At 34.7% G+C, this 24932-nt stretch overlaps 1 protein-coding gene across 1 annotated transcript in view; it reads left to right on the forward strand.

Annotated features, from left to right (window-relative positions):
- Positions 1-21823, forward strand: part of LOC149772727 (3'-5' exoribonuclease HELZ2-like) — a 56403-nt gene extending 34580 nt beyond the window's left edge. The window contains exons 13-17 of the mRNA XM_089947438.1: positions 1640-1893; positions 3240-3506; positions 4140-4296; positions 8112-8279; positions 11935-21823. Coding sequence (XP_089803564.1) covers positions 1640-1893; positions 3240-3506; positions 4140-4296; positions 8112-8279; positions 11935-12032 — 944 coding nt within the window. The 3' untranslated portion in view covers positions 12033-21823. The remainder of the gene's footprint in view (positions 1-1639; positions 1894-3239; positions 3507-4139; positions 4297-8111; positions 8280-11934) is intronic.
- The last annotated feature ends 3109 nt before the right edge of the window (positions 21824-24932 follow it).

Consider the following 24932-nt stretch of genomic DNA (forward strand, 5'->3'; position numbering starts at 1 on the left):
ATAACTCCCATACAAACTGTTGAGTGAAGCCTTAGCCTCAGTGAGGATAAGTAGCGAGCTTCATGCCTTGACAGTAGAAGAGGGTTGTTTACAGTTCAGTGTACTAATGATTCAGTTTCTCATTTTAGCCAGACTGTTTCTGGTTAAGGATCGGCTACCTTTCATTGTTGTTGTTCTAGGGTTTAACGCCATTTTTCAGCACAAGATAGGCTATACATGGCAGCCAGTATTAATGGTGGAGGAAGAACCCTGGAAAACCCAGGGAAGAACCACCAACCAAAGAGAAGCTACTGGCAGGCTTTCCCACGTACCCACGCTAGCTGATCCTTGGACTCGAACCCACGCAGACAGAGGTGAGATGGCAGTGATCTGTAATGGTGAGCGCTTTAGACCACTCGGCCACTCTGGGCCCCAGCTACCTTTGGTAACTCCAATCTCTACTGAGATGCTCAGACTCAGTTGTATTTTGTTTTGGGACCTATAGTAATGGAACAACAAATGGCCCAATCTTTTACCAGCTTACAGTAATGAACACTTGTTCCATTTTGGTATGTACAATAGTTATTATACCAGAGTTGTTGAGGCCATCAGCCTCCCTTGTAACTGGTTAATTTGGCAATGCAATAATAATAAGTAATATTTTGTTATTAGTTTTCTTACGGGGTGGGATGGTAAACTAATTTTAGTTATGCAATACTTGCTTGCTACTGTTGCAATGATCAATTCCCTCCTTCTAGCATAATATTCTTATGTCCTGTATTAAACGTCAGAGTCAAAGAAGGATAGTATTTCACATTTTAAATTGCTCTTGCTTTGAATACTTGCCCCCAGATATGTTGTTCTTGTTGTAGGCTTTAATGCCATTTTTCAGCACACAATGGGCTATATATGGCGGCTAGTATTAATGGTGGAGGAAGAAACCGGGAAAACCCCGGAAAGAACCACCGCCCCATGAGAAGCTACTGGCAAGCTTTCTCACACACCCACATTAGCTGAATCCAAGACGCGAACCCACACAGACAGAGGTGAGATGGCAGTGATCCGTAACAGAGAGCGCTTTAGACCATTCGGTCACTTGGGGTCCCTGCCCCCAGAATTAATGTCTTTTCTAGTTTCCTTGGCTTGTGATTTAGATTTTATAATGCAGCTTTAACAATTTTAGTCATATTGTTACAGTGTTTGCAGTTTGGCAGCTTATTGTGATGTCTAGCACTGGGGCATAATGCCACAGACATGTAGCACAATGTCCCACCCAGTCACATTATTCTGACACCAGGCCAACCAGTTCTAACACTAACCTCTTAATGCTGAGCACCAAGCAAGGCACCTGCTAGTAGCATTTTTATAAGTCTTTGGTATGACTCAGCAGGGGGTTGAACCTGTGACTTCTTGCATTTGAGGCAGACGCTCTAACCACTAATAAGCCACCAGAGTGGTTTGTAGTGTCCTTGGAGCTGAAATATTGACCATATTGTTGAATGTGCAAGACATGCAAATTTGTCCATAGAAAACAATTATTATGACTGATGATAACCTTTATTGGTTATATGGGTCATAGATTTGTCTAAGCTTTGTTTCACTTGTAGTTAATGTAAAAGCCATGAAGATGCTGCTTAAGTAACTACTTTGTATTTTCCAGGCACAGATATCTATCAAATCATCATTGATGAGGCTGCAATGTGCACAGAGCCACAGTGTTTGGTTCCAATCATTGCCACCAAAGCGGAGCAGGTGGTCCTCATAGGGGACCACAAGCAGCTGCAACCAATCATCATGTGCAAGGAGGCAGCTGAACTGGGTCTTGAGAAGTCTTTGTTTGAGCGCTATGCCTTATCAAAATCCCGTGACAGCAACAATGTGCAGTACACACTTTTGGAAATTCAGTATCGTATGGTATGTCCACCTAGCCTAAAAAATCATCTGGTGTTATTTGGTTAGCTTAGATTTTATTTATTGATTTAAACTTTCACATTTGAACACACACACACACATGCATAATTTGAAATGACTTGTCAATTTTTCATAGTCGGTTTATTATCCTGGAGCCTTTTGATATGTATACAGTGCACACATACTGCAACACATTGACACAAATATGTTTTATTGTTGAGCCACCAGTCAGGAAGCGAGACATAACCATCACATTTCCATTGGCAGTGGCAGCGTGAAAAAGCTGAGAAGTCTTTGTTTGAGCGTTATGCCTTATCACAATACCATGACAGCAACAACATACAGTATACACTTTTGGAAATTCAGTATCGCATGGTAGGTCTGCCAAGCCTAAAGATTTCAACTGTTATTGTTTGGCTGGTTTGAATTTATGCTTGATATTTCGAATAAAAACGTTATAAAATGAGCGTTCAGTGCTTTACAGTCCATTTATTACTCTGGAATATTTTGATACATGGACCGTGCACACATTCCTAAACCCATTATAGATTTTTATCATTGATCATGGGCTCAACATGCAAGATGACCTGACCATCTTGTTTACTGTATTACTTGATAATTCTCCACACTTGCTCAATTTAAAACTCGTTATTCAGGGACTGACACTTAATTAGCAGTAATATTTACCAGTGATGACATAATAGTTTGTTTCATTTATAAAACTCATATCATCATTATATTGATATTTAACAAGGCAATAATTCATTTATCATGTGTCTATATTATGTTGTTGTTGTTGTTGTGGGGTTTAATGCCATTTTTCAGCACACGATAGGCTATACATGGCGGCCAGTATTAATGGTGGAGGAAGAACCCGGAAAGAACCACTGACCCACGAGAAGCTACTGGCAAGCTTTCTCACATGCCCACATTGGCTGAATCTTAGACTAGAACCGCCGCAAACAGAGGTGAGATGGCAGTGATCCGTAACGAAGAGCGCTTTAGACCACTCGGCCACTCGGGGCCCCCCTATATTATGTAAACCTATTTAGCTGTAGTTATTTAGACATTAAAGAAAGCCTTACATCATTTAAATTTAACAAACTTATAATTTTCATTCATTCTGTTTTCAAAAAAAAAAATGTTGATTTGTTGCTATTTCATTTGCAATTGTGATCTTTCCACAAAAATTGTGATAACAAATACAAAGCTATAACTTGATTTATAGTGATTGGCACTTGCTATTTTTCAGTTCTCTTTTTACACTAAAATCATAGAACATTAGAAGTTTTACCGCATTGGAAAGAGACTTGCATATCCCAAGAATATATATTTTATGTTATATGTAGCACCCACGGATTTGTGATTTTCCTTCCAAAGAGTTTTATGATAACAAGTTGATAACAGCACCAGTTAATTATTGGAGAGAAGGCTACTGGAGGAAAGGTCTTAATGGTCAGTCTGATCAATGGATTAGACATCCACTGAAAATGTGGCCTCAGAAAAACTTCCCTCATGTCTTTTGCCACATAGTAGGTCAGGAAGAAGTATTGACTGTTTCGACAGAGGAAGGCAATGAATATTCAAGAAGCAACATGGAAGAAGTCAAACAGGTGGTAAGTAGGCTGCCATCGACTTGTCTTGAATCCTTTTTTTCTGTATTTGTAACTTTGGTATCATCTGATGCCTTTCACCTTTAAGAAAAGTCATTCAGGTGCATATACTATCATTTCAATGTACTTTTTCCTTAAGTTATTTTTTAAACAGGTTATTTTGTCTTAGTTGACAGCTTTGTTTTTCTATCAATAATGATGTTTTTGTCTTTTGCCACTGTACATGGAAACACATAATTTTTGGAAATATTCATACCGCAAAACCTCTGTCCAATGCATAATTTAACGTTAAAATTTGGCTTTGTCTCCAAAAGTAATTTACTAAATTTACAATGTTTATTGTACATGAGTCAATTGTGAAAGATTATTTCTTTGACTCACACCCTGTAAAAGGTAGAATCAGAGCAAATTGTAGATATAGATCCTTATAAAGGACCTTGTAGGACACGTTCTTCACTTAGAAATAGATATATTTGATCAAAAGTTGCAGCATTTCTTTTATAATTAGTCAGTTTTACATCGTTTGGAAAAAATAAAACTGAAGATGCAGTTCTTAAAGAAAATTTAAGGTCTGAAATTCTGTTTCCAATATAAAGTTCTTTTCCCACCTAATTGTAATCTTATTTACCTTGAAAGGTGAAAGTGTTTACTCATATGGTGATTTCTGAGAAGGTGAAGAGTATCCGGATCAGTGTCATCTCTCAATACAGTGCCCAGTGTCATAGACTGCGGGAAAAACTCTCATCACAGGGGTTCAAAAGTTTAAATGTTAATACCGTTGTTGCCAGTCAAGGTATATATGAACACATTATAGATGACAAATGTTAATACATATTCCTCTTGTACATGAAGATGACTATGAAATGTAGATAATGATAATTTGTTCAGGAAAAAAGTGGATAATCTTTGAAAAGTACTTTTGTCATACTTATTAATTAAAATGACAGTAAAATAAATCTGATTTTAGAAACATATTGTTGCCATATACATGTACATGATAGCGGATGGTTTCTATAAGTTATGGTTTTCAGTTGTTTGTCTCAGTGGTAACATTGACAGTGAAGTAAATATGAATCTACAGACATATTTGTAACCTTATATAAGATGAAAGATTACATCTAATAAATGTTTATAATTGTTTCTCTTGGCGTCTTGGTAGAAATGACAGTAGTGTTTATAAGTATTGGGAACTTACAAAGAGCTTTTTAATTCTAAACTAGACAACAAATGATAATGTATCAGCACACTAAATGCTAAAAACATAGTAAGCTTAGAATTTTATTTACATTGAATCAAACCTATGAACTCTTTCTCACATGGTGCTATGCATCACATTTCAGTCATACGGTACTATTTCTCATGTTTCAGTCATATGGTAGTACTCATCCTGTTTCAGTCATATGGTACTATTTGTCACATTTCAGTCATATGGTACTACTCATCATATTTCAGTCATATGGTACTACTCATGTCAAAATCATGTTGCATTATTTGTCACATTTCATTCATATGGTACCATTTGTCACATTTCAGTCATATAGTACTACTTTTCATGTTTCAGTCATAACATACTACTTGTCACATCTCAGTCATATGGTACTACTCATCATACTACTCATCACATTTAAGTCATGTGGTACTACTCATCATAGGTCACTACCTGATGTTAACGTATTTTTCATAATTAGTATTTTCATTTGTTATGGATAGAAAGGTATGGTGCTACTCATTACATTTCAGGCATACAGTATTACTTGTCACATTTGAGCCATATGGTACTAATCATCACATTTCAGGCATACAGTACTACTTGTCATGTTTCAGTCATATGGTACTACTCATCATGTTTGAGTCATATGGTACTATTTGTCACATTTTAGTCATATGGTACTAGTCACATTTCAGTCATATGGTACTGTTTGTCACATTTCAAACATATGGTACTAATCACATTTCAGTCATATGGTACTACTCATCACATTTCAGTCATATAGAACTACTTGTCATGTTTCAGTCATATGGTAGTACTCATCATGGTACTGTTTGTCACATTTCAGTCATATGTTTCTACTCATCACATTTCAGGCAAACGGTACTACTTGTTATGTTTAATTCATATGGTACTATTTGTCACATTTCATTCATATGGTACTAATTGTCATGTTTCAGTCATATCATACTACTTGGCACATTTCAGTCACATGGTACTAATCATCACATTTCAGTCATTTGGTACTACTCATCACAGGCCACTACCTGATGTTAATGTATCTTTCACATTGAGTATTTTGACGTTTTAGGAATAGAAAAGTATGGTACTACTCATCACATTTCAGTCATATGGTACTACTCATTACATTTCAGTCATATGGCACTAGTCATCATGTTTCAGTCATATTGTACTACTAGTCACATTTCAGCCATATGGTACTAGTCATCATGTTTCAGTCATATTGTACTACTAGTCACATTGCAGCCATATGGTATGAGTCATCACATTTCAGTCATATGGAATTATTTGTCGCATTTCAGTCATGGTAGTACTCAGCATGTTTCAGTTATTTTGCACTATTTGTCATGTTTCAGTCATATGGAACTATTATTTACATTTCAGTCATATGGTACTACTTGTCACATTTCAGTCATATGGTACTATTTGTCACATTTCAGTCACATGGTACTACTCATCACATTTCAGTCATATGGTACTTCTTGGCAGATTTAATTCATATGGTACTACTCATCACAGTTCAGTCATATGGTACCCATCATGTTTCAGTCATATGGCACTATTATTTACATTTCAGTTGTATGGCACTACTTGTCACATTTCAGTCACATGATACTACTCATCACATTTCAGTCATGTGGTACTGCTCATCACAGGTCACTTCCTGATGTTAACGTATCTTTCACAATGAGTATTTTAACTTGTTATGGATAGAAAAGTATTGTGAATTGTTTTTATTATGGTTAGAGCTTTTTATTGGTGTACCATTCTTTGTGTCTTAAAGATGATGTTTGCAGAATTATATTGTAAGAGGGCTTTCTTCGGCTGTTGCTGTACCATTTAAAACAAATTTAAAAACAAAACATGTGACTCTTTTTTTGTATTTTCAAACCTGTTTGGTATTACACAAAATACTCAAAGTCATCTAATGCTCATTTTGCTAAATATTTTGAATAGTGTTTTCATATGACTGCTCTATCAAGCTGTTAAAAGCCAAGATAATCACATTCACTTAAATATTGACACAGATCGTTTAGATTAATATTTGTGCTAAATAATGTAAACTAATAATGAGATTCAAGGAGGCTTTTCATACAACTATGGGAGCCTTTCTTGCTGATTTTGTTTATAGTTCTCACAGCAAGAGAAGTATATAACAGTATAGTTTTTGTGATATATTTGTTTAATATAAGACATTTCAAAAATGAACTTGAAATTTTAAAAAATTCAAATTAAAAACTATCTTAACATGTTCATGCCTTTCACAAATGAGAAATACTTAGTTCTTTCCTTGTAAGATTTTTCCTGTGGACTTGGGGATGTAGAATAGTCCTTATGTACCCTACAGTATGTTGTAAGAGGGGACTGATAGTGGCAGTCTGGTATATGAGAGAATGAGACATTAGTAAGTTCAATGAACTTCTGTCAGACCTTTAGTACTGAGTCAGATCCTAGAACAGCACAACTGGCCCTCAAATTGGACTAGAAACATTTATTACAGAATATTTCATTGGTCAAGGTAGATAACGCACTTTCTATCCTTATGATAGGGGTGTACCATAGAGCAGCATATTGCCGGTCAGTCCCCCCTTTCCACATCAAAATTCACGTAACAACATAGTGAAATGCCTTAATGCAGGAACTTAAACATCTGATAGTATGTTGATCGAAGAGTATGTATGCTGTTAAAAGCAAGAACAAATATGCTTCAAGACTAATCAGAAATGAGCCAGAGGAGTGGTTTCAAATTTTCTCAATCTAAGCTCTTGGTATGCGCTTCTGTTGATTACTCTGACATGATAACCCAAACTTCTCTCTTAATGATTCTTTTATTCCTGTTGTAGATGAGACCAAATGTTTAGGTCCTACATTTTGCATGAACTAACTTTCCTTCCTAACATTAAAAACCTCAGACAAATTTTAAAAACTCCTGGATTTAGTCAGAGTTATGACAACAAAACTTTGAGAGCAAACTCAGTCGTCTTGCTCAGGTTACAGAGGTGTTTAGTAAGGTCTCAATGTGCCAGCAGTGAAAATCTAGGACATTTTGAGGGAATGGAATTTTGATTCCACACTTTAAGGATTTTAAGTTTTACATTTTATCTTTCATTTCCTACATATTTTACAAAATCTTAACACCTTCACCTTTTATCTTGAATCTTCATGTTTACATTTATTTGAAACAATTTTTGTTTGCAGTTCTGTCTGTTTGGTTATGTTTTTAGAACTTTATCTTTAATCTGAAGTATATAGATGTTATTGTTGTGATTGTGTGGTTAGGCCCTAATACATTCATCCTAGTATGATACCAGAATCACAGTCCACTTTGGTCAGTGTAGACAATACTGACTCATCATTATCTTCATTTAAATAATTAGGTGGAGAATGGGACTATGTCATCTTTAGTACTGTGAGATCGCTACCTGAGTACATGATTGAACGCAATCCAACATTAGGCTGGTGCAAGCACAACCTTGGTTTTATCACTGACCACCATCAGATCAACGTTGCCCTCACCAGGGCCAGAAAGGGGATTGTCATTGTGGGTAAGCGCCATCACACATTACCAATATTGGTGACCTCGTGTTGCATATCTAGTAAGCAGAGGGTTTCTCACCACTTCATATTTTGCAGTTTTCTTGTGTTGAAAAAGATCATGGCAGTTTTGTTTGGCAGATTTATGTCTGCTGCTATGTGTAATTCTTGACAAATTTTAATGCAGTTCATAGGAGTCTTTTGTTAACTCTACACAAATATAGTGGACAATTATACCTGGATAAAGTTAGCTGAGTGACAGTCCAGTTTATTTAAAGTCAATGGTGATAAGGTGATATCTCAGGAAAGGGATCCACCCTTTCTAGAAAAATACATTTTTGTCAGACCCACCCACCCATACACCTTCTTATCTGAATTGATTTGAAACCCTCTACTTAACTATTGACAGCAGTAAAGACTGTCTAATTAAGAATTCATTCCACTGTCCATGATTTGAAACCCTCTACTTAACTACTGACAGCAGTAAAGACTGTCTAATTAAGAATTCATTCCACTGTCCATGATTTGAAACCCTCTACTTAACTATTGACAGCAGTAAAGACTGTCTAATTAAGAATTCATTCCACTATCCATGATTTGAAACCCTCTACTTAACTATTGACAGCAGTAAAGACTGTCTAATTAAGAATTCATTCCACTGTCCATGATTTGAAACCCTCTACTTAACTATTGACAGCAGTAAAGACTGTCTAATTAAGAATTCATTCCACAGTCCATGATTTAAAGGACATAAACTAGGTATAGTTTTATTTAATGTCTGTGTGGCTGGGATTTTGAGAGTGTGCGCATATGTGTGTGGTGATGATAATCAGCATTGCTAAGTCTACCAATTATGTCTTCTGTTGTAGGTATATTAAATGTTAAAAAAAATATATGCTATTTTGTTTTATTCACATTTGAAAATCAAGTCATTTTCTGTAGGCTGACATGAAAGATAGCTTATTCTCAGTTTCACAATGCTTTTGGGTAACACGAATAGCCTCTTCCCCCATGGAACCTCGAAACACTTTTTGACTCTCAAAAAGTCACTGTCTGGTCAGGTGTATGCTTTTAAATAAAACAGGCATAGACTCAGCTCTGACATAATGCAGAATTTGGCAGGCATGAATCAGTAAATCAAAAGACCAAATTAATGATCAATATCCTATCCAGAATATATTAACGAAAATCAGTTCCACTTTAAGAAAGAGAGAGAGAGAGAGAGTGTGTATACTTTTGATGTAAGATATACCATAAAGGAAACAGTATGTGGATGGTGAACTTTGTATTTGGGATACAGTAACCAAATGGATTCCTTTTAACTACAGCAATACCAAACATGACATCCACTCTCTCTCTCTCTCTCTCTCTCTCTCTCTCTTTTAGGAAAAGATGAATAAATGAATCAGCAAAACCATTTTGCTCTGATAAGTTACAAAGATGATGAAACCAGTTATGGAACAGGTGTGACTAGACCACCAAAACAGATGGGAGATTATGTCTCCACATCCTATCAGGCATCACTTTCTTTCAGTTAAAATTTAATCAGAAGTGAAGCTGACCCTATGTAGGAAACCTATCTGATAGATCCCAAATCCACCAACATCTACACTTCTGTCCAGCTTCTCCACAACCATGGTGATTAGAAGAGATGCGAACACTAACAAAAAGAGAAAACTGGACATTGGAACTCCAATGAGCCAAGCATTTGCTGCTTCCTAACTACTCAGTTCCTTTATATAAAGAAGCTAGGAAACCAAAAACAAAATTTGTAAAACTACACAAAGTGGTGGGCTATCTTCAATAACAGTTGCCTAAAAAGGCATAAAATCTAAAATATTTAAAAGCACATTTACAAACCTCAGCATACTTCAGAGTTAAGAGATCTTCATGCTACACGTAATGTTACTTAGTTACTAACCTGCCATAGCTGTGGCACACAATGTGAATGTGAGGCTGAAAAGGGAATTACAAGTGAAAATAAAAGAACACCTCAGGGATATTCATAAATGACACCCCAATGTCTATACAATTTAACAGTGTGAACATAATATAAACTATATTCTGCATCATGTAACAGAAATCATCCAATTTGATGCAAAGCTCTCTTGTAGCAACATTAATTGGAAAGACAGAGAATTTTATTGGATACACCAATTACATACTGAACAGCTGATAGGGATCAGCATCTATGTTTAAATTGGAGTCAAACTTTTGTCACCTTAGGTTAATTCCATGTTATGTCATATCCTAAGTGGAAATCAGACATACACCACTCCCTCGATAATTCACACCCTGATAACTCGCTAACCCACTTATAACGCGGGGTCAGGCATGGATCCCATTTTTTAAACCAGAAAATACCAACAAAAAAATATCCCTATTTCTTTAACTTGAAAAAAATTCATGATCAAAAATAGTAACTGAAACGTTGATATATTGCTTATTTTATTGTAAAAAAAACAGTAGATACGACGTGAAAATTTTAGTCAACATTTCAAAATTGTCAGCTTTTAATAAGAAGTCATATAATTGGTTACATTTTAATTCCAAACGACATTCTTAGCTCCTGGCTGCTGTGACTCCCGGCTTGTAGTATACTGTTTTATACCTTTCCGGGAACTAGGCTAATTGACTAAACAAAAAGCAGTGATGTAGTGCACAGATGTTTTCCCGTACACGTATAGGTTGTTGAAACCAGTTGGAACAATCTTTCTGATGTTGGACATTTTGAAAATAAATGTTATTTATACATAATAACGAACAACTTCATTACAAAAAGCGCATTATTAACAATTATTATCAACGTGATTGTAAAACGAGGATTCAGTCATTAAACAGCCCAGTTACCTACCTCCCTGCAGATTTATCGATGTATAAGCGGATTTTTTCAATTTTTGGAGGTCCCTTGGTAACTTGCACTCTCACTCATAGTGCGGTCTATATTTGTGGACCCTGTTTTGCGCAGGTCATCAAGGAAGAGGTGTACTTGAGTAAAATAATTGAAAAATAAATCCCACCAAACAGTCCAATCAAGCAGAAATCTGAAACTATATTATTCAGTTGGAACTGGCAATAACAGTATTAATGAAAGTCATGTAAATATTTGTTGATATGGTTACCAATTCTGTGAAAGTTTACAAGCAATAAACTAAAATAAGCCATTTACACGTGTTAATGTTGCAGCCTAACCCATTATGCTAACATAATGAGGCAGCCTAACCCATTATGCTAACATAATGAGGCAGCCTAACCCATTATCCTAACATAATGAGGCAGCCAAACCCATTATGCTAACATGATGAAGCAGCCTAACCCATTATGCTAACATAATGAGGTAGCCTAACCCATTATGCTAACATAATGAGAGGTTACTTGTAACCTATCACATATTGTAACGAGTTTGTTATTCCTAGAAATATTCATGTTTATCAAATGTTTGCTTAATGATAAATTGTTGTAAATTATCTGTACTTTTCCTGATTGAACTGTATCTAATGAATTTTTTTATTTCTGTAATATTTTGTGAACAAAGTGTCAATTTTAGTAGAAGTGCCTGGAATAATTGGTCTCTTCAATTTTTTTTAAAAGCAAGGAAACAAGTTTCGAAATAGTATTACTGGTCCTTATCCTCTACTAATATACTATGTACAACATTTTCCACAGGCAACCAGAATCTGCTTCAGTGTGATGAAGTATGGAAGCGACTTATTATTCTGTACAAACAGAGAGGATGTATGAAAACTGCAGAGGAATTTCCATAGTCTAGTAGAAAGCATCTTATAATTTAAAAATATAAGTTACTGATTGTTCCAAAACAAATTCTGTTGATTAGTACTGTTTATACACTATATGACCATAAATAAGGTCCACTTTTGAAAATGAGAGAAAAATAGAGTATACACATTTTGACGCTACACGTGAAAACAAACAACAGAGATTGAATGGCAGTGAAGGTGGAGTAATGAAATTATCTCATGATTAGTGCTGTTGGCATAACAGGTTGCTAAGCAGCAATTGCATACTGTTATATTAAAAACATGTCATTTGTTTAAATGTAAATAGCAACTAATTTATTATTATATATTATGTTATGATGTTGGCTGTCCATCTATCAGCACATGCATCTGTCCATCCATGCATTACCAGTTTGGTTTCCATACAATCACAGAGGTTGTTCACCAACTACAGTTACCAAACTGGATGGTTTGTACTTGTGGTAAGGAAGAACTCAATTATTTTCAGACTAAAAACAATCAAAGGCCTAAGTTACTGTGACTGAAAGAAGGAAAACAGTCTTTACAAAATAACTCATGTTACTTACCATCAACTGGTACCAGACTTTGTGGTGAGCTGGCATTTTTTCTTGTGAAGAACTCTATCAGTTTCAAGGTCTAACGATGAAAGATCAAGGTCATTGTAACTGAAAGAATGAAAATTGTTCCTGCACAATATCTAAAACTTTCCACCATCAATATTTACGACGGTTTTTCAATGGCTTATCAAAGTAAGGATGATCTCTATCAGTTTCAGACTCAAAAGCACAAATGTCAAGGTCCTTGCCATTGGAAGAAGAAAGTGTTTCTCCACAGTCTACAGGTATCAGACTTTAGGGATAATTTGTGTATGTGGTATTGAAGAAATGTATTTAAGTTTTGGGATTTAATGGTCCAGTGTCATGGTCACTGTGATTGAAGAAAGAAACATGGTTTTCGCAAAATAACAATAGTTCTGAATAACAGAGCTGGACCAAATTTTGTGGATGGTGTGCATGTAGGGTAACAAGAAACCTATCAGTTATAGGAAGAACAGGTCTGCAGTCAAGGTGACTTTGACAGGAAAGAATAAAATGGTTTATGCACACAAATATTGAGTAAACCACTTACAGATACCAAACTTTTTGGGATAGCATGCACTTGGCATAAGGGATAAACCTACTGGTAAAATGCCTAAAAGGTCAGTGGTCAAGGACACTGTGGCAAAGAACTCTTTAACATTACCACGCTTTGTTAATGACTTGAATTAGGATTAAGAAAAACTCCTGTGTCGTAAAGACTCACAAAATTAAGGTTATGGTCACTTTTGAAAGATGAGAAGTGGTTTCTGCACAACAAATTGGGTTTTTGATCATCTGAGGCTGTGAAATTTTCTTGTTCACTTGCACTTTAGAGTTGACAGTTCAAAAGGTCAAGGTCTGTGTTACTGAAAGAATGAAAATAGTTTTCACATAATAAATCAGTTTTACTTCACACCTCAACTGATCAGTGTGGATGATTTGCACCGTGGGTACGAAAGAAGTCCTATTGATTTGAGGGGTTATAGGTCAAGGTCACTATGACTGAAAGAAGGAAAATGGTTTTTGCACAATGACATTAGTTCTGCATCTCTTACTTTAATCTTATAAACAGCTTGCTCTGAGAGTAAGGAAGAAATTTACTGACATTGTCAAAAGGTCAGCAGTCAAGGTCACTGTGACTGGAAGCAGAAAAATAATTTCTGCATACAAATTTCACTTATTTGCATAGTGGACAGTTGTATAATGAATTGTTTCTGGTACTCTTTTTCAAGAGATGTATAAATGTAAATGAGTTATTTGTCATTAAAATTAAGTGCAGTGTACAATATTGTTTAGTGATGAAACCTATTTTTGTCTTATGAATAGTTTTAAATTCCTTCATGGTGATGCACTGGAGTCTATTCTGTGTTACCAAATTTAATTCATATTACTAAAAATAGTAACAAATGTATAGTCTTATTAACCTTATTAACAAAGTATGTATCTACTGACCTTTCATGTCAATTTTATATGTCTGGAGAGAAGCCAGCTCAAACTTAGGTCAATGATTTGACCTGGTACAAGCTTTCATTGAAGATAATACTTGAATTATCAAATGAGATATAAAGAAAAACAGAAGTTAAAATTATTTAATGCAGTATGTCTATGATATGTAACCTAGAATCACATCATCCCTCTAAACCATCAGTATTGTCAATACTTTGATGAAGATTTATGAGTTTTATGTTAAGATGATGTAAAATATATGCAGCAGTCCTATCTGATTTGCATAAATACTATATACAGTAAAATTGTGAAAGAGCATGTGAGATTTATATATGTATTTGGTGTATGTTTACACTATATATGTGTGTTTTTAGATATACACTTTTCAAATATCATGGATAGAAATTATATGACTGATGTTTAAAAGGTTTTTATATATTCTATGTTGTGGTACAGATTTTCTTAAGTAGGTTCCAGTCTTCTTTAGTATATTAACTTGACATATTTGCATTCATTTATTTTAGTTTTTTTAATCAAATTTAGTAAACATCTTTTTAAGAAGTATCTTTCTAGAATGAATTGTTTGCTGTGTTTGTGTATAGCAGGGTTCCCATGCTACCGGGAAATCAGGAAAAAGCTGGGAGAACTTATACATTTTTTCCCAACAGTGAAAAGATTTTGAATTTTGCAAATATTGATGAAAGTTGGGGAAAACCCCGTTAGTTTTCCATCTCCACTTGACACCCGAAACAATCACGTAATTGAGTCATAACTAAACTGATCATGAGTTAAATTTATCGAGTTCTAACCAGAATATTTGGAGGGTGAAGTATGGATCATTTGGGTGCATGCAACAAATATATATGCTGAGTCAATCCAAATGCTCAGTGGATTAGATTTGTCTATTTGTCTAGTGGACTTCTATTTTCAAAGTCAGCTTCATATCCATATCTCGCATTACAAAGAAGGTATGAAAACCAGTCTAGCATCACAAGAGGCCCCAATGATCATGGCAAAGCATAGCAGCTTACCTTATGGCCAAGCAAACTTAAACATTGTTAGATCAAGTGATACATGCATGAAATCGATATGAAAATTACCTATTTTCTCAGAAATTATGAGTATTAAATCGTTATGTCTTTAATCTGCTGAAAGACAAAATAAAAATATGGCGTTGATGAAATGTTACCTGGCACTCGTGATTTGCATTGTCAGTCACATGAGTAAGCAAGTCTAGCAATCCACATTTTCAAATGTTGTAGAGAACAAAAATAACAAAATATTAAATGTAATAAAAATACAAAAACAAAACAACACAAAATTCTCCATATTTATATATTCAGAGAACAACTTATGAAATTTTATATCATGTGCCTTCCACGTTGACCTGTGCTCTCTGCTTGATGAGTCAAACTGGCCAGATTGCTGTTTTTTACAAAAAGTATCTGACTTTCATTTAATATAATTGAATTTCTGTACAACAACATTAAAAAGAAGTTTGTTGTTGATATCACCTGATTATTGGACTTCCAATGCCGTTGTTTGAGATTTGTGAATTCATGTGACTAGTAATGCAAATGGCGAGCACAGGGTTAGGTTTCATCAGGAATCGGGTCACAATTAGTACTTCCAGTTCAGTACCCACGAATAAGATTCTAGTCTGTTTTTAAAACATTTTTTCCTCTCACATTTTGGTGGTGATAGAAGAGATATATTTATGTAGTTTTGTTAGGGATTTAAAGGTAATTGTTTATTCTTGAGAATATGAGCTCTGGGTGTGGTTTTCAGTGTGTATTTCGGCGACAGTGCACAGTGAGTAATAAGGCCTTGGTGATGATCCGGAATGGAACATCTGTGTTCTGTTTACATGCTGCTCTGTTGACAGTCCAGCCTTTCCAAAATTTGCATGTCAACCTTTGATAAGAACTTCACCGTGAAGTTATCTTTGAAGGTATTTTAGATTAACGTATGATTTGTATTGATTGTCACACAGTGGAAAGGTCAGTTTTGAGAAACAAATGTAGAGAACATATAGTAAACTTAATTATGTTCTTTGTCCTGCCATCCATGCCGTATTTTCGTCTAGTGTGTCAGTGGATTAAAGATATAACGTTTATAATACTTGCCATTTCTGAAAAACTAAATCATTTCCTATCGATTTCATGCAGGTATGAGTCAATATAACATAAGTTTACATTTTCTAAGCCCGCTGGTAAGTGACTACCATATGTTGCTACCGCATGGTGGCGGCAAATTTTTGATATGCAGTACAATGACCCCACACGCCAACCTAAATGTTCAACTCTGAAAAATGGGTTGGGAATATTCGGAGGAAACTCCAATTAGAAAATGGACTGCTGTTTGTTTTAAGCCAAATTTGTTGTCCAAATTGTTGAATCTCAAAGCTGAAATGAAAAATTGTCGTTCCTTGTATTACAATGCTGTCTGGCATTTCTGTGCACTTATGGTTTCTGTCTCCAATATTGAAGAAAAATCATACTGAATTTGACCAATTGACGAAGATAAAATACAGCAATGCTTACCATTTGAAAAGAGGCCATTGTCACCAGAATATTCTGTTCAAAATAATATTAGTTTTGGACACAGGATACAACCCCTGTGCTTTCCTGACTCGCGATATGTAGGCCTATTCTGCACACAGCGTTGAAAAGGTGTAATATTTATTAATCAGGCAATAGAATGAAATGCATTACTTTGGACTGTTTCTGTCAGCATTTCAGTCAAGTAATTAGGTCAGATATATAGCTAGTTTTACAAAATTGAATGTAATAATGCCAGTAAATGGCAAGATATATTAAGCAAACAAAACCGATCTTGTAAAAAAGTTAATAAAGTTCAACATTTTTAATAAAAAAAATAATCAATTATGTGGAAGAAAAACAACAATGAATAGGATGTAATGTGTTTACAGCATCTTGCTGATGGGGAAAAATTACTTAAGAATTCAGAAACAGACTATGCGTCGGTGAATTTCTTGAGAATTTATATTCTAGCGGCATGTTGACACGTTGGGTAGCAGACGATTTGTATGTGTGGGACAATTTCTAGCAAAATTGGAAATTTGGATTAAAATGCAGTATTGTTTTAAGGTATACATTTCCATCTTTTATATAATATATTTATTTGTATGATTCTAAAGGATACATGATATTATATCAGATTTTCTGGGTTGCCGGTTCAAGAAGGTCATGGAGTGGGTCTTCATGTCAACATTTAGAAATCACATTTTCATATGCATTTCAAGTTGAAATGCCGGATATTTTTGTACACTTTATGAACATCATTTTTCTTAATTGTGATTGTTCTTTCTTGATACAAAATGGATTTTTGACCCAAAATAACACATGATCCAATGTTTACAGAAGTGACATATCGTTGTGCAGAATTACCCAATGTGCAAAATTGGCTGGCATGGTGAATATATATTAAAAAATGATACGAGCCCCTGTATCATTACAGTTTTGGGGACTGATTTAATTAAATTCAAGAAGACAAGTTGATTTTACAGAAAATTCAGTCCTTCTTTATACAACAATGTATAATTTTGAAGGTCTTTTTTTCACAAATTAAATCAACCCTTTTGAAAATGTTTTTTAAATGATGGATATTTGACCAGATCGTCTTTAGGAGATTAGGTTGTTTGAAAAATCTTGTTTGGAATTTTATTGGTGCAGATAAATTCAGCACTAAACTCTTTCGTTACAAGACAAGATTCTAATTACACTGTATTCGCAAATTTTTTTATTTTTTATGCTGTAATAAAAAAGGTTACTTTCTATGAGATGCATAAATATATTGCTATAGAATTCTGTACAATTAAAGGTTTGAAAGGAAACAAAACATAATTTATGTTCATTATGTTGTTCCCACTTAGCAAAATAATGCAGCAAAATAAAGTTAGAATTTGTATTCTGTACATTGAAATGACTTTACATGCCAATTTGTAGGAATATATAATCAAACTTGTTTCATGTGATACATTTTGTGGTTTTGTACATGATCATCTTTTCTGACTTCAATGTTTTTAGACAGCCTTGAAAGAGAAATATTTTTAGATTTAGAAAATGCATGTTTTATAATCTAAAATGTTCTTTAATTCCATTCAGTAATCATCATATGTGAACCTTGAAAAAAAGTAATTTCATCCTGGAAAAAATCAGGAAATGACCTGGAAATTTATCTTTAGAAATGTGTGAGAACCATGGTATAGGAGTGCATTACAAGGCAAGTTTTATGTTTAGTTCAATTTGCCATATTGGTCATATAGTTTGGTATGTAAATGTGTCATGGTAAGTACAAAACGTTTTTACCAACACCCTGTACCTTTTTCGTAGCAATTGAAGTTATATAATGTGTTTAGAACACAAATTTTATTTTCATAAGAGTCATTGATGTAGCAAAATTTTGGAAATGTTCTAGAATATTTGTGTGTTTTGTGTGCCTTTTCATGGTTATTCATTGTAGCCCATTTTTCTCTACTCATTTTCTTGTGGAAATAATAATTATTCAGAAATTCATTGTACATAAAATATGTTGGTTTATTTTACTTTCATATCTCCTCTATGTGACATGCATTACATATACAATTTTTGCATAAAATTTGTAAGTCATTTGTTGGAAAAATCTTGCTGATCCTGTACATGTATTTTTGATTTAATATTTATGCCAAACATTCCATTTGTTTTACATTATCCATTGATTTTTTCCATTCCTTTACATCATGACATATCAGTGCATGAGCACAAATGTTTGGGTTTAATTAATATCCCTAGTATTGATGGTATTTTAAAATATAAACAAAGACAAGAGGAAAACTTATTCTCACATTGCTGTGTATTGCACTCCATTATAGAACATAGGTCCAGGATATTTCAGCCTTCCTCCATGTCAGAACATTATAGAAAATAGGTCCAGGATATCTCAGTCTTCCATCATGTGAGCACATTATAGAACATAGGTCCATGATATCTCTGTCTTCCATCATGTGAGAACATTATAGAACAAAGGTCCAGGATATCACAGTCTCAGCCGTGACAAATACATTAGAGAACATGGTTTCCTTAAAACATTATAAATTTTGTTTATATTGTAATTCATGCTATTACCATTTTATAATTTTTCTATTCAGATTATTTAGATTTGCCTTGCTTATATGGAAGGGTTTATCTCTCTAAATTTTTTTGTAAAATTTTTTCTTTCCCCATTTTTAGAACTGTACCTTTTTTAATTTGGCACCATATAGTCACTATTGTGCTGAGGTGCCATTGAATACTAACAATGCTTCCTTTGTATGAGGGCCTCAAGGTAGATTAGTTCTTCAGCTAATTGTGTGAACTTCATTAAATAAAGTCACTATTAGTATTCTTATTGTTATTTATTAACACTTACATTGGAACTGCCATTCTTAGAGGAAAAAGTTAAGGATTTTCATGTTGTTACAAGTTACAAATATAAAAAAGATATAAGTTACAAATCACATGATGAATTACAGTCTTTCCAAATAGCTGTCAAAAAAGATCAGGTTGGTCTGGGAAATAATAGATATGAAAGAAAAGCTAGCAAACAGCAGAGCAAACTGGTGTGATCCCAGCCCAAGTGCATTCAGATTATCAACCTATTCATTTCTGAAGGAGAAAAGGCCACAAAAGCAATTTCACAAACAACAAGATTAAAACAGAAATGTAATTATTATATAGAATCTACATAATGCGTGCTGTAGAAATTTACATAGATGATACAGTGAAATAATAAATAACAAAGCCAACTTTTGATCTCTATAAGCTATAAACAATACCAAAGGATATGTGTTAATTGATGATATGGAAATGAAATGGAATGATGGGAGGGAAAAGCTAAGCAAATTCACCTTGCAGATCAATACTTTCAATCATTTGATCAGATTTTCTGCTGAAATTTCAAACATATCTTTCAGTGAGTGGTTCAGAGAGCTAACCTGTGTCATAGTGTAAATGATATAAACCTAAATTCTGCTGAAATTTCAAACGTATCTTTGAGTCAGTGGTTCAGAGAGCTAACCTGTGTCATGGTGTATATAATATAAAACTGCAAATCGTAATAATCCTCATGATTTTGTCTGTCTTGAAAATATGGTGGCCATGTTCCATTTGAGACACTTCTATTACACATTACACATTTGAGACACTTCTATTACACATTACACATTTGAGACACTTCTATTACACATTACACATTTGAGACACTTCTATTACACATTAAACATTTTTGAACACATGCAACTCCAAGAGAGCTATGCAAATGCACCAACTCAAAGTACATATGCAGATTTTTTCAGTAATTGCCGAGTGATGTTTCTGGAATTTAAAATTCAAGAAAAAGTCAACATCTCTATTTTGGACAGCTGAGTCATGTACATTATAAAATCTCACAGACAGAAAAACATCTCACCGATTTAAAAAAAAGCTATCATATAAAAGAAATGTACAATATTTTTTTATATATGTTCAGTAAAGTGTAAATTATCAGGACCCACCTGTGACAAATATTTTATCAGAGTGATTCATATAGAGTAAAAAGTAGAACAGCGAATGGATGTACCTATACAGATTAAGTGGGTCAAATAATAGCATATTTCACTCATGTTAATCAGTAACCTTGTAAATATTAACATTGTGTGGACATTTAACCTGTTTAAGAGCAGATAAAGTAGGAATATTGCAAATATTAAAATAATTTAATTGTATATTAAAACTGATGACAAGATTTCATGTTTGCATTTCCCATTAATTAGAGACCTATTCTGACTATCCATGAAGACTTTGATTCAGAGTAAATATCGCTGACATGCTTGGCTATTAACTTTTATCAGCCATTAAATCTCCAATGATTAATGATTCACATTTGTTTAGATATGTTTGGACAACAGAATATATTTGATCAGACCGTTATTTGTAATTTATTATACTTGACTAGCTGTGGACTTGTTTTTGACAAATACTGTCCAAGCAGCACTAACTAGTGACAATCAGGTTTATGAATAAAATACATATCTCTCTCTGTTGCTGTCTCTATCTCTCTTCATCTTTTCTAATTACATTATTTTTTACATTGAAAATATTATTGAATTTTTCATGATACTGTTGCTGTAAGAATTGTATTAGACTATATTGAATTATGCTTGTTTCTTGTTTATGTCATTTCTATTGTGTGTTCCAGTCATGGTTGGCAAATTTATTTCATTTATAGATATGTGTCATACCTGAGTTGACAAGCCATGTCACAAAAAAAAAAGAAACATGATTTTGGACTTCCAAACCCTCTTACACAGTCATGTTTCAAAAAATACTATTTTCGGGAATTGTAACCCCAAAGCTTTTCACTACAAAACCCCAATATTTCTTGCCCACCTCACTATATGCCTGTAATCTACAGTATATGTGAACAGTAAACAGTCCTGCTCAAAGCTCACCTAAACCAATTGTTGGGGAATACACCTGTTAATTAGAGGCAATTAAAAGCTAAGCTGGTCAAATAAAAACAATGACCTTTTTAGGGATTTAAGTGACTGACAATAGCTTGGACAATGTTTCATGTCCATTTCTGCTGTGGGAGATTCCATTCATTTATTTCCATATGTAAAGGACACAAAGTTGAACAACCCAATTCATCTGAAGTATATCAAAAGAGACGTGCTGAAGAACAATGTTATTACACATCACTGTATTGAATTAGAATGTTAAAGCCAACTTTAATAAAGTTTATGACCAGTGGCAATGTTTCTTTGAATTTGGATTTTTCTCAATATATAAAAATCAAAACATGGTTATTTCAGTTGTTGAAATAGTGTTCAAGCGTGATTCATATTTGAAGACTGTGATTCAGGGAGCAATCAGCTATCAGGAAAGCCCAGCAAAAAAAAACGAAAATAAATTTAAAACTCCAGGTGGACAGAGTTTTACTTTGTGAAGCACAGGGGGAGCATTTAATTCTTTGCAAATACTGCAAACATCATATTGACATCAGTCATTCTAAAGTTTATATGATGCCTGTTGAAATAGGAGCACCATCTGTATGTAGTATATTCAACGTGTTGATTTGAACATTCAGATTAGTCCTCCTTATATTCATTGTCTTGTTTAAATATTATTAATTGACTTTTTAGACTTATTTTAGTCAAGAAATAGATTAACTGAAAGAAAAATAATAAGCACGTGTTCATGTTTGCACAGTTGATTTGTGTCTATAGAGGCAAGCATATCTCATGGTCAAACTGCATCAGATACAGTTTTGACAATGCTAATATTATGTCATCATGACAATTCAGGTCTAACCAGAATTTGTTCAGAGAATCCAGCAGTGAATTTGTTTGGACATTAGTACCATCTAGTCTATAGTAAGTGCAAAGATGAACACTTACTTAATATATTTCCTTCAAACCCCTTATTGAACTATTGAGGTCAGCAAAGATTGCACATATTTTGCCATCCAGTCAATTTTAAAGTCAGAAACTTGAGGTATGCTTTTTTAATGTTAGTGTAGTTGAGTTTATGTGAGTGTTTGCATTTCTGTTTGTGCATGGTGTTGATATTTGACAATGATAAGTCTACCAACTATTACTTTCATTGTAAGTGTAATTCTTGGCTTAAAAAAATTAGGCAAGTTATTTTTTATTTCAGATTTGAATTTCCAGTCATTTTCTATAGGCAATATATGAAAATATAGTTTATTCTCAATTAGACAAGCATTTTTGGGGGTCACATGTTCTGATCGACCTACCCCTTGAGATTGCAACACACAATTTTTAGGTCTGCTCCAACACTCTCTGGGAATATGACAGGTATGACATGTATATTGTAATTAATAAAAGTTTAGGAACACAGTAGTAGTCCAAAACAGCAAATATTATATATATAATTAGTGAATGGTTAATTTATGTTTTACCTGTTTACAATACAGTGGGATGTGTTGTTGTGTCTGTGTGTGGAGAGAGAAAGAGAGTTAGAAATTAAAAGTGGTCCCAACTCTTCGTCAGGTTTGTTTGAGATAGTGAGACACGAATGTAAAAGAGTGAAATGATGATAGTGCAAGAGTGTGAAATGCTATCAGTTGTAAATGGACAGCTAAAGACCTGCAACACCAGTACAGACCTGATATTGTACTGTGGTTCATAGTTATAAAACAGGTGATTTTGATGTAACTGATAGAGCCATGGGAAGCTAGATTGGAGGAGGCATATCAAAGGAAATCGGCCAAGAAGCAGTGACTCACTGATGAGTGGCAGCAGAAAGGATGGAAAGCTTGAAATTCACAGGTGGAATTAGGATACTGTGGCTTTGTGACAAAGACCTTTAATCGTTGCTTGGGATCCATCATGATTACAGGACCTAGCTGCAGGAATTTATTAACCAAGGTTATGTAGACAGACTGAGGAAGCCATGCATTAGATTTGGTGGATGAGGGAAAAGCAATGGAAAAGCTAATTGGTTCCAGGCTTAGTCTGATCGACTCTGTGCACCCCAGGAGAGTGTTTTGGAATCCCCACCAGTTGCAGTGCAGAACCATATTCATATATTGCCCTATCTGGAGACCCCAGTTAGTATTAGGAAAGACCAATTGGCTCCATTAAACAGAATGGTGTCAGCAAGGAGAGGTTGCTGACAATTGGTAAACAGGTGTATGATGGTCTAGCAAGTCGAGTCCAACTCTGTGATGGTGCAACCTACAACTTCACTTTGGATAGATATGTTGTGAAATACCCCAAAAGGTTGTGAGTCATGGAGGATCAAATACAAACATGCCTGATCACTGGACAAGGAAATAGGATACACTGACACATCTAGAGCCTGCAATTGTGACAAAGCATCTAAAAACAGGGGGCCTAAAATTCACCATACTAAGATGGGCTGACCTCAGATCCTGATGCTAGTACAAAACACATGGCTACCTTGTGAGATGGAAGAGGAGATGGACCAGAATATACACCACAATGTCTAGCACCTCCAAGTAATAGAGGTTTGAAAACGGGTTCAGCATCGAAGTGAAGAATATAGATATTTTGGTTGATTTGAGGGGAACACAGTAGTTGGATACCTATGGAAGGGCTGTAGAAATAAACAAGAGTATTAGTCAATGGAAACTGATAGTGAAATAGCCTGTGAGCTCTAGCAAAACAGTCAGGAAGACATGTTGATGAACATGTAGACCAACTTTAGGAAGTAACATGGGCAGGAAATGTTGACAGAAACATAGAAAACATGGCCAACATCAGCAGCAGCATGGGAAAATATCAGTTTGGGATAGAAGAATAGAACAAAAGAAAAACATTGCCAAAAGACAATTGTAGATTTCTGGAGAATGAAAACAGAGTGGAGCTGTGGGGGCTGACAATAATGTATCTCACTGCAGTGAATGAAGAGAAAATTGGACTGAATGACCTCGGATATAACCTGTGCGAAAGTTCCAAGACATGGAGAAGAACAGAGTATATTAGAAATAATATAAGGAAGCTTATGCAGAAGCAAGGACTTGTCACTGCCAATCCATTGTGCTTTGTCAAAAGCTGCTAGGAGACATCAGAATTTTGGATGGTGGAGGTAGCAGAACACTTGAGAAAACTCTCAGCCATCCAGATAGAAAGAAATACCTTATATAACGGCCAAAACTTATAAATCCAGAAGAACCAGCAGTTCCAATGGACAGTTCAGAGTCAGGATGTTTCTTGCTTCAGTCTTTTGCCTTTGTGTTTAGTCACTTCTCACAAAGCTGATGAAGTTGAGACCACTTCTCACTTGAAGTTTCTCTCTCCTGGCGATATCTAAACTGGCAGCAATCTTGGCAAGCATTTGGTCATGGCACCAACTTAACGATCATCTGTCAGAGCTGC

The sequence above is a fragment of the Sinohyriopsis cumingii genome, unplaced genomic scaffold (assembly GCF_028554795.1).
Source record: "Sinohyriopsis cumingii isolate HCF-2022 unplaced genomic scaffold, ASM2855479v2 utg001196l, whole genome shotgun sequence".
Classification (NCBI taxonomy): domain Eukaryota; kingdom Metazoa; phylum Mollusca; class Bivalvia; order Unionida; family Unionidae; genus Sinohyriopsis; species Sinohyriopsis cumingii.